General features: G+C 35.2%; 1 protein-coding gene across 1 annotated transcript; it reads right to left on the bottom strand.

Moving 5' to 3' along the window:
• Positions 1-4,542: 4,542 nt before the first annotated feature.
• On the bottom strand, positions 4,543-7,686 carry LOC122312352 (uncharacterized membrane protein YuiD-like). The gene is made up of 5 exons (XM_043126927.1): positions 7,212-7,686; positions 6,171-6,327; positions 5,930-5,980; positions 5,625-5,717; positions 4,543-5,038 (listed from the first exon to the last, which is right to left on the bottom strand). The coding sequence occupies exons 1-5, from the start codon at positions 7,334-7,336 to the stop codon at positions 4,979-4,981; spliced, it is 486 nt and encodes a 161-aa protein (XP_042982861.1). The 5' UTR covers positions 7,337-7,686; the 3' UTR covers positions 4,543-4,978.
• Between the last annotated feature and the right edge of the window lie 4,218 nt (positions 7,687-11,904).

Below are 11,904 nucleotides of genomic sequence, written 5' to 3'. Positions count from 1 at the left end.
AGTGGAAAAAAAAAATACAAATCAATAAATAATAATAATGCCCTGAGAAAAAAAAAAAAAAAAACCTTATATTCCCTTCCCTTCCCTTCCTACAGAGAGAGTTGTTTTGGAATACGGTTGTCCCTTTTTAACGGCTACTAGCTGAAAGTGGATTCGATGGGTGACACGTGAACGGTGGAGGATTAGCTAAGTGTCAGATTATCTGATGGACTGTCGCGCTATGGCTGAGAATATGTTTTTTCCCCTCTGGAGGAGGGATTTGTAAAAGAAAAAAGATTGGCCTCTGGGTTTCTGAGTTCTGACCCTTTTCACATGTCCATGAGGGGCAGCAGATGTGGGTCTGAACCGTCTGGGTTTCTGAATTCTGACCCTCTTCACATGTCCATGAGGAGCAGCAGATGTGGGTCTGAACCGTAAAAAAAAAAAAAAAAAAATAAAAAATTTTGTCATCCTTACATTTTATACATCATATTTATTTTAATTTTTTTTTATTTTTTCTATAATAAATATATAATGTATGGATGATAAATAGAATAATTTAATTAATTTAATAAGAATAAAATGAAATAAAAAATAAAAAAATAAAAAATAATATTTTAATATATAAAATGTATGGTGTAGGATGTTGTGTAGCATTACTATAAAAAAAAAAAAAAAAAAAAGGCTTATTATATGATTGCAAAGTTGTCCCATCTTGACCAAGTTTTTGGAGCCACTTTACTGTGCTGAGCCTGGACTGTGGAGCGACTGGTAAATACAGTGGTCGTCATCTTTAACAGCAGTGAGCAGAGCCAGAGGCCCCTAAAAGATCACACATCCATGACAATATCCCCTCCCTTTTAAGGCTTAACAGTTAACATGTTTAATTCCATTTGGTGTACCTTCTTGCTTCTTTGCAACTTGTTTTGGAAATTGCAGTGTAATAAGAGCCAAAAGTTCAAAACTCCATTCTCAATTATATGATTTTCCCCATCTGGTATGAACATTACGAGTAAAAGGATCTTTCAGTTTTGTGAGAAGTCATCGATCCTTTTAAATTCCTTGATTTATGCAAAAGTGACCACCGACATATAATTTTTTATTACCTGTACGTGGGTTTTTATCTGTTTGAGCTATGTTTACATGTATCTGTCCATTGTGTCAGTTTTGAGTTTCTGCCCACGTGCTAGGACCATTTGGGTATTTCCCCTTGCGATTCATCTACTTTCCGAGAGTTTATTTTTTTAACCATTTTGAAGTTTTACAATTCCACTGACCAATGGGGAAAGCGCCCTTCGAGCTCCTTTTAACACTCAAAACTTGCTTGTACTCTTGTACTTAACTTCCTGTGCTTTTTTAGGATTGAAATTGTCTCTAATTCTTTGTTTGAAAGAGATAGATGCAGCATGTTTACTGTTGCTCATGGATTCCCAATTGCTAGTGGTCTTGGTTAATAGCCCTCTTTTGTGCGGACAGTACCTAGTCCTCTGGTATATCTGATACAAGTTTTTTCTTTCTTCCACGAAGCTTCTCGCAACTCTACAGTACATTTAATATGTTCCTCATGCAATAAAATAGTTGGGTAGAATCTGTTTTGTGCCGCGTGGCGTGCTGAGGAGGATGCTCAGAAATTACGACCTTTAAGCTATTCTTTTGTGGAGTTGAACACTCTCTTGTGACTTAGATTGGGTGCTATACTTAAGGTGCCAACAAGATAAAAAGAGGGGAAAGGCTATATCCGCATGAGCATCTTGTTTTCTGAAACATATGAATCTGTTTTATTGTATGTGAATGTTAGACAGTTAACAAATAGTCATACTTTTTCTGAAAATATGCAAGCATGAATAATATGTTGAACATTCATGGGTGTGGGAATCATGTCAAAAACCAGCAGAAGTGCAAAAGTTCTGATAATGAGAAGTTTTCTATGTACGTCATCACTTCCCATGCTTCTCGGTAATTAAAAGTAACAAAAGTACCGAGAATCAGCGTTAAACTTAACAGATATAATTTTGGAATTGATACTGCAAACTACTGAAACCAGGTGGACCGGTGGCCTTTTAGGCAGGATTAGGGGAAACCATGTCCTGCTTGATGAGATCTATTTATGTTGATTGGAGGAGGAATATTTCTAATTGTTTTGGTCAATGTTAGAAAAATAATCATTTGAAAAAACTTAAAATAACTTGTGCAGCAATGAATACTGGCATTCAAGATGCTCACAACCTGGCATTCAGTATTGTTTTTTTCTAGATTTTAATCTTGGTTCCTATTAAATTTCATTACGAATTCAACTATTTATCGTCACCAGATTGCCATTAACAACTTCAGAGCAGCCAGGGGAGTTCCTGCTGCACTTGGCCTAGATGCAGCTGTTGCAGACTATGGTAAACCAACACATCTTGTTCTTGTATTAATAATTACATATTCGGGCCTTTTGGACCCTGAGATGTTTTCACTTCAAGTTCAAGGTCATTCACGGCATGTCTTAAGTGTTAAACCTTTTGCTGGATATGCAGTATATCTAGTCATTAATGGTGGTGTTGGGACAAAAGAGAGCAATTCTGGATGGAGTTTTTACAATATATCTTGCACAGCTCTCTAAATATCTTCTGAATGAAAGCAACCCGCTTGGTTCTTTCCGACTTGCTAAATTAAGAAGTATATCTGAAGAAGGAAAGAGCCTTCAACTCCAGTTCCTTGCTGAGGATCTTGGTTTCAGGTATCATGACCTGCATCCAACTCAAATACTCAATACTTGGTGGTGCTGTTTCATTCAAAATTCTTAAAGATGGCTCCCACCCTGTGTTGTGTGGATCTAACTAAAAATGTCAACTAAAAGAGGAACTGGGTGCTCCAGAACCGACCACTGTTGGTTGAAGGGACTATGTTCCTTCTGCAGCTCTCAAGAATTAAATCTTGGAATTACCTCCAAGGGTCCTTTCATCGTACTAGATTGATAGATATTTGTGTGATAATGTCCTTGGATATCTGTTTTAGAAACCAGGGTCTCTAACTCATCCAGCAATTTGTTACCTAAAGGCTAAAAGAAACCATATTTTAATGGGAATTGTCAAGCTTGCCAGTGTTTCAAGTGCTTTTAAATGGTAGCATGTAATGTTTTTCACTTGTAATTTTAACACGAGGAAGCGTTTTTGTAGCCAGATCATTTCAACGCTGGATCTTGTATGTGGTGAGAAAGTTGAGTTCCTTTCTGATTTTGGAACCAGTTGATAGCCATGTCATGTTCTAATGCTGCACTCAAGGTGGCAAGGGATTCAGATTTTCTGCTTAGGTATGTGTTCATGGCCTGATGGTACCGTTAGAGGAAGTAAGGTGGCATTGATCACTGGAGAATTACATAAATGTCGTGGAAGTGAAGAGCTCGCCTACTTCACCATCACGGTGGGATATAAAGCCAGAAAAGGCTTTTTTTTTTTTTTTTTTTCCTACGATTTTGGCTGTAAAGCCAAAACAAATCTATGAACCCACGAGCTAATGCTATGGCCATTAGTTGAATTCTCCATCTAAGAACAGGTGCCACCGATCTCTTGCAATCTATGGGATGTTGCAACATACCTGATTCTAGAAGGGGTGGTAAATCATGTTTTCGGGTCGTGTTCATGTCTTGTCAAGTTATAAACATTTGATTATATAGATCAATCCGAACCCAATCTGTTAAGTTAAACATGTCAAACTTCCAAACTCTAACCCAATCCATTTAAATAATGGATCATGTCGTGTCATTCATTTTGACCCGTTTAATAATTAATTAAAAATATATTAACACAACAAAACTCATTTAAATCTATTTGTTTCATGTAAATGTGTTGAATTAAAACGCATAACTCATTTAACTTGATTGACATAATTTTATATAAAAGTTAAAATCTATATTTATTAATAATCACAATATATTAAAAAATATATATATCAATATTTCTCAAATTTTAACATATAATAAAACCAATATTATAAACCATATATTAACAAATATAAGAATAGGTCTAAAAATACAATCTCAACAATAAAAACATAACCATATTGAGAAATACAAATATTATAACTTAATAATAATAAAATTTTAATTTTAAAATAAATTATAAACGGGTCAAAACGAATTGATTTTGTATTAAGCAGGTTGACCTATTATTGACCCGTTTATAAATCATGTCTTAATGGGTCAACCTGTTGTGACTTTAACCCGTTAACATCAAATCTAAACTCGTTAATTTCATGTCGTGTTCGTATTAAGTTAAAGAATAGTATCACATATTGCCACCTCTACCTGATTCATCAATTATTTAGAGACGATTCATAGGATATATGATCGTTTATGGAATATATGACATGGCCTATTAAATTTCTTGGTGTGTAAATACAGCATTTATTCAGTTTCCATTAGACATTCATTATTATTTTTCGTATGTAAAATACGCACTGTAAAATACACACACACGCAGAGCAGGGTGAAGGGAAAAGAAAGAAATCCTCACATGAAGACCCAATATCAGTATCAACTATCAGGTTAATCATAAAACAATATTACAATGAATGGCCAAATAGAAAACCGACCCAAAGGTATCTTTCTTTTCGGCCGAACTAATAATGAGGTTTTATTTTGAATTGAGTTACAGAGACCAACGTTTAGCCCAAGTTGAGCAACATCACAAGGGAACTTTTGTATTCTGATCAAATTGAGCATGGTACAATCAAGAATCTTCTTTTTTGTTAGGTTTATAGAGTTTTGTTACATCAAAAACTATGCAATCAATCAAATTCCATCTTCTGAATGCTAGTAGACTTCTATTAAAAGAAAGCAATTCAATACAAGAATTTGCAGACAACAGCTACGTATTCAAATTTCGAAGGAACCAAATTGGGTGATGGATCTTCTGAGTTGCAATTCTGTACTCTTGCTTCATCAAATACATGTGGTAATCAAAGATGCTGCCTGACGATATCCGTGATCTACATGAGCATCAAACACAGCTGCTAGTCAAGGTATCAAATGGCCAACAGCTGCCGTGACAATCCCGAGCACTCCACCAGCAATAACCTGTAAAACACAATAAGATGAAAGATGGCAATAACCAACAAAATACAATGAATTTCACAGCTTCTGTCAAATGCACATAAATCTTAGCCAAGAACAAACAAAAGCATGTATATTTTAAATTTGGAGCCTCAACTCACAACTTGCACCAGTCTTTATTGAGAGAGATGAGATGAACACAAAGTAGAGGAAGGTAACCACGGATAAAAATCCTCTAGCAACCAGCAACACAAACATCATAGGCACAGCTAAACGAGTTTTAATTTCCAATATGGCATCACATCCGTGGAAGGCAGAACTTTTAGTAAAATAGGCATTTAAATTCACTTAAATCTTGAACAATTTTAAGCTAGGAACTTAGCATGAGTCCTTAAAACTTAAGTGGACACCATATATCAGTTTCACCATTTCCACCAATCCACAGAGCAACTAAATTTAGAGATGTCATGATGACCAATAGTAATATTAAAACACTATCCATCAACAATTTCAATATAAACATGGCAGGTTAGACAAGTCAACCCTAAAAGATATGTCATGTGGCTCCACTAATTAATCATTAAGACAGTCTTATATAATAAAAGCATACCTGAAATGGGGTGTGACCAAGAAGTTCACGCAGTGGTCTACTCTCAGCCAGAGGATGCTCAGCAGGAAGTTCATATACAATTCGATTTAAAACCTGAATAATATTCAGATTAATTACACTAAATGAATAAACTATAATGTAAGCAAGATGCTCATGCTTCTCAATGTTATAAACAAAGCCGTAAATCAAATGCATTCAAACAACAAAACTGCTGTAGAGAGGAATGGGAGAAATCATGCGGGAAAATAACTGAGGCATCAGAAGGAAGGAGGGGGAGAGAACTAAGATCAACAAGAGCACCAAACCTCTGCTTGGCGTCCAGCATGTAATCTCACACCCGTGGCATCATACATCACCTGCGACCAAATTATTTACATCAGACATATCCATTATGGAAAACACTTATTCTAACGATCATTGTATCACATTGTTTGAAAATAGTTAAAGAATGCAAATAAATAATAACTAAAACATTTTATGGTGAGTTCTAAGGGGGTTTTATTTATGTTATGCGAATCATAACTATACAAAGAGAGGGAATCATACAACACATGCTAAGACCAATGCAATTGCAAATATGGATCCTCCAAAGCCTTCCTGGAACCCAACAGCCGCAGCTAGAGCAGTTACAGTTGCAGAATGAGATGATGGCATTCCACCAGATCCAATGAGTTGCTTGAAATCCCATTTTCTTTCAGTATACCTGAAAATCTATAGATTAAGACTCGGGAAAAAAACTAAATCTAAACAGGACCTGCGCCTATCTAAGCAGAAGCATAAAAACTACAAATAGCTAGAATGTCTTTTAGCAAGGTACAAAAACATTTAGATAAGCTTCCAACTCAAAATCACCAATATATCTAGCATATCTTTCGATTCCATCCTACAATATAGGGTCAAAAGGCCACAATATATGATTTTAGCCCTTAAAAAAAGAAAACAGATTCATGAACCCATTTCAGAAAAATTGCAAACCCGTTTGCAGAAAAATTAATTTATTACTCTAAAAATATTCACTTTTTCATATCATTTACGGAAGAGATGAATCCATTGGCTAATCAGAAATTCAATCAATTCATACACTCCTACTTAGTATTGTATCTCGCGCTGGTTCCCTCGCCCCTATAGTTTGGAGAGCAGGGCGCTTTGAGCCTTTGCCAGGCGGCATATGAGATTCCATTCAATGACACCAAATATAAGAAACAAATTAGTAGGCATTCAGAGAAGACGCAGGAAATTAGTAGCATCCAATTGGACTTAGATTGTATATGGCTGAATTTGAAAAGAACAAACAAATCAAGTTGAACCCAAGATGAGTTTTAAGGCTTTTTGTCAAATTCATTTCAGGATCTGGGTAAAGCTACATTTTTCTTTAAGATATAATCACAAAGCAAAATCAGAATTGTCTTTATGATACATAGCAGAAGCCTTAGATATGATCCAAGGAAAATAGCAAAACGAACTCATCAAATTCCGAATCTTGTTACATCACACATAGAAACTCAAACGAGAGCCATGCAAGATCCAATTCTTTGAGTGAGTTTCTTAAGACAACCAAAACCCATTAACACAATAAGAGAGAGATACCAGGCGATGAAGAACTTGATGGATTGGGCAAGAGCGAAGGCGGCGAAAGCAGAAAGGAGAGGGTAATTCGTAAAGATTGTGGATGACAGGGACGACGAAACAGATGTATCCGCGGTCTCATCCATCTCTCTCTTCCTCTTTAGCTACAATAATCGGATTCCCAAGTCTTGATTTTTCTACAATATTACTACGTTGCGATGCTATTACCTGTTCCTCGTTCCTTTCGTCTAGAGAGAAAACTACGAGGCCCTCGGTGTGAATGGAGGAAAGCCAAGGAAAAAGCGCTGTTCAAATGGCGACTTTCGATTCGTTTGGGGAGAGGAGGAGGGAGGAAGCAAGCTTCTGTCTCGTCAAGGTTCCTTCTTATTTAACGAACTCCTCTCTCAATTGAATATGCTTCTTAGCTTCTTCAAATCACGGCTAAAATATACCTCCCAACTCCTCTCCCTCTTTTGCCTTCTGTTCTCTTTAAGATTTCGTGTCCGATTCGTATCATATCAAGTGAGATTCAGACGGTATGATTAACTCTTAGTTCCATTAATTTTTAATTAATCTCTTAATCCTATTGTTTTTATATTTTTATTAGATTAGTGACAAATTTATGGATAGCCATGAAAATTTATTAGCTTAGAATGTACAATGTATGAAGTTGGATTGTGTGTTGACATTAATTTTTTTAAAAAATGATTTTTGCGAGTCTCGATATAGTTAAGTTATACAATTTAGGATTATAAATATCTTTTATTTAAAGAAATTGCATTTAATATTACTCTTCAATTTGATTGGTAAAAAATTTAACTATGTAATTTTATGAGATTTATTAAATTTATTTTATAATAAAAATAATTTTATAATTTGACTTATTTTATTAAATAACGTCAATTAATACTTGCTTGGCCATTAAGAATTCTTGAATGAGAATTTTGAATTTTAAGATTAAATATTAAAATATTATATTTTAATATTATTATTATTTTAAAATTTAAGAAAATAAAAAAAATTAAATTATTTATTATATTTTATATAAAAATTTAAAAAAGAAGAAATAGTTGCAAAAGCCGTACTCATAAACCTTTTTTGGACCGCGAGGGACAGCCGTTCACGAAATCATATACAAGCATCTGTCTCACGTCTAACGAATGGATGCAAACTTCGATCAGCCATTGTTTCCTACCGAACCCTGTTTTTTTAATGGCAAGGCTTATCCCATTTGGCACAGAGCACTCCAAGCAAGAGAATATGTCATATATCATATATGGTTTTCATCTTGTGTTATGACCTCAGAGAAGTAAACCTGCTTGGATCTCTGCTACTCCAGTAGTGGCACGGATCTCAAGCATCGTATCATGACCAGCTGGACCAAGGTCGCTCTCCAAGAATGAAGAGCATTATCCAACATACAAATATCAATTCTTAAAAGATATTTCTTTTTTTATTTTCTGACATAGAAGATTTTAGTTTTTGTAATAAATATAATAAATAACGATTTTTTGTTATTAATTTCCCATGTAACCAAAGGTAATACCACTTCCTGCACAATCATAACGATTAAGATTGAGTGGGGTTGAGGCAAATAGAACAAGAATATGTGGCTATTGGAGCAAACACAAACTTCAGTGCCCTCTCGGCTCTCACTGATGCCAGCTTAAAAAGAAAGAAAAAATAATAATAATTACTTCACCATTCCCAATCGGCAATAAGTCAGACAGCCCATTAAGCACTAAACATTAGGCATTATTTAGTTACACAATTTAGATAAGATGAGATAAGATGAAATGAAATATTTTATTAAAAGTTAAATAAAATATTATTATAAGATGATTTTTAATATTAATTTTATTTTAAAATTTGAAAAAATTGAATTATTTATTATATTCTATATAGAAATTTAAAAAAATTGTAATAATGAAATAATTTAAATTTGGGTAAACAAATGAGGCCACTTAGGGGATAGCATGGATTATAAGGGCAGCATAAGCATGACCTAAGTACAAATGGAGAGACTTCACATTATTGTGCAGTTTCACTTGGATTCCAGCTTTGGAGGCTTCATATTGTCCTCCTTGTTAGGAACCCCAACATTGCAGTTTAAAGAATTGTCGACGTTCTCATTATTCTCAATCTTATTGGATGCAGGCTTTGCATCTATTTTCGCTTGCCTTTGCTTGGCTTTGCGGGTTTTCCAAGCACGTGGTTTGCCAGCGGTTTTGTCGCGTGCAATTTTTCTATCAGAATTCGATTTTCCCAATATTGTAACTATTGGCCATGAACCTTCTAATGGGATTTAGTTTTCCTTCTCAATTGCCAGGTTTGCAGCTTGGTAGGCCAGATCGTTCACAATGGAGCTACATAAAAGTATTGCTTATGTGGCCTCTTCCTGTATTACACTCTTTGACTTACTTCCACCCAAACAATCTACCATTAAGAATTTATCAGAGAATTAAGAATTTATCCTTTGTCAGAGAATTTAAGAATTTATCAGGGAATTAGCTAAGACTTGCTAATATTATCTCAAAACATGGGTTAAGAACATCATAAATATGATGTAATCAGGAGTGAAGTCAATAATGGAGTAAGAGCTCATAACAGAGGTGAAAAAATTGATTTCGATTATATTCTCTCAATCAACAAATGGTTAACAAAAATGAGATGTGCAATGATAGTGAAAATATGAAATGGAAGAACACAAAAACAAGGCTAACAAGCATACCAAGGATGCCATATGCATGATCAGAGGTGTTGGGGTTTGAAACTGAAGACTCCTGCAATTCACCCTTTGTGCTCATTGATACAAGATAGACCTCATCAATCTGTGAACCAGGGCTACCCTAACAGCACTTTTCAACTTCCAATTGTGAAAAAGTAACTGCAAAGCTTTATGAAAAAACCTGTGCATCATCCACTTCATCAGTGGTACTGTTCATCATAGCAAGTTCCTCTCTAGAAGAGGACTCTGGACTCTGGAGTTCTAATAGTTGCTTCCACATCCATGACACTCCTTGTGTTTTATAGGATATACTCACCATTTCCATAAGCAATGTAATTGTTTTCATAATTTGGAAATGATGCTACCTAATTGTTCTCTAATAGAATACTATTTAAATATACAATCCCAAGTTGGAACCATCAACTGTTCTACGATCATTACATTCAGAATTATCAATCTCAACAACAGCTATCCTAGTAAAATATGTACTGGTAGCATATGCTAGTGCATACTCTGACACAAGTGCTTGCTCTTTAGAAGCTCGTTGTTTTCCACTACAGCATGTTCCACATTGCCATAAGAAACCACAAGGTTTTCTAACCCTCGGTGACCTAGTTTGAAATTCCAGACAAAGGCAAATCAGTGCTTTAAGACTTCAAGTTTACGTCAGATCTACAATTCTCCATGTATGCTTTTCTGCCACTTAATTGTCGCTGTATATGAGTATCCAATTGTCTAGCTAAGCTGAAATTAGCAGAGGATGATGCTGAGAAACTGACATGCCCAATGGAGCTTCTCATACTGCTTGTACTGTCTCTTGCATGAGACAGATCATCATAAAGTATTGTAGTAGTGGCAAATGTCTTGCCTTGGAAAATAGGTCCCTTATTACTACTTGGCCTCTTCAGCAATATGGATATGCATGTGCCTTCTGAAAAATCAACCTTCAAATTTGGATAGTCATTATAGCGATGCAATTACTGACCCCTAGTGTCATCATCATTTATATTGGAACCAACAATTGGTTGGCCCACATCTTGCTAATTGACATCCTTAAGCTCAGCTTCCTCCACCAACGACCTTGCATATTCTGGAGAACAGTTTTATTGTTGCTCACTCTGGGCAGTTGGGCCTTGCTCAGCAGTCTCTGCACCCTTCCCTTTGTTCATCCACACACGTAATGGGTACAAATTTTGGTGCAACAATTACACTCCATCCCATCAAAAGTTTTTTCTTATTTAGAAATCATAGATGTCACTAGGGAGTTTACAGCAACTACACTTCTAGGGTATGAAATTATAACACTCAAAATGTCATCTTTTCGACGGCATTCTGGACAAAGTTTAATACCCTGTTCCGCTTCATCAACAACATTGTATGCTGAACCACTTCATCAACAACATTGCATGGTTCAACATTGTATGCTGAACCACTTTCTGGACAAAGTTTAGTATGCTGAACCACACCTTGAACAAATTGTCATATTTTCAAGAATATCAACTCCTTGAGAATCAGCCTTCACTTGAGAAGCTTCATAAGTTGCACTGGTTTCTAAGGCAATACCATGGTGACCAAAGTTTTCAAAGACAATATAACCATAATCAATTGTAGGACTTTTAACAAATTCACTGTGTTGAATGAGAAATGATACTGTTGAAAATTTGGACCTTCCAAATTCACCTCCTCAGGATCTACCATTTGCAGGAATAATAAGAAAAATAGAGAAATAATAACAACATAAGAAATTTATGTGAAAACTTCAAAACATGAGAAAAATCACCAGACCCAGATAAGAAAATTTACTATGTGAAAAATTATTACAATCACACAATTTTTCTCCTCACCACAAATACACTCATAAATCTTTCCCACTAGTAAAACTTTAACTTTACACCTCTTTCCCTTTTTACAAAAAAACTAACAGAGGAATTTAATTAAAGTCAAAAGTTATTAGATAAGTTTTCAACTGGTGCACTTAAACTAAGA

This window comes from Carya illinoinensis, chromosome 6 (genome assembly GCF_018687715.1).
Source record: "Carya illinoinensis cultivar Pawnee chromosome 6, C.illinoinensisPawnee_v1, whole genome shotgun sequence".
Lineage (NCBI taxonomy): Eukaryota > Viridiplantae > Streptophyta > Magnoliopsida > Fagales > Juglandaceae > Carya > Carya illinoinensis.
Note: the sequence above shows the minus strand (reverse complement) of the source record. Positions and strands in the feature narration are given on the sequence as shown.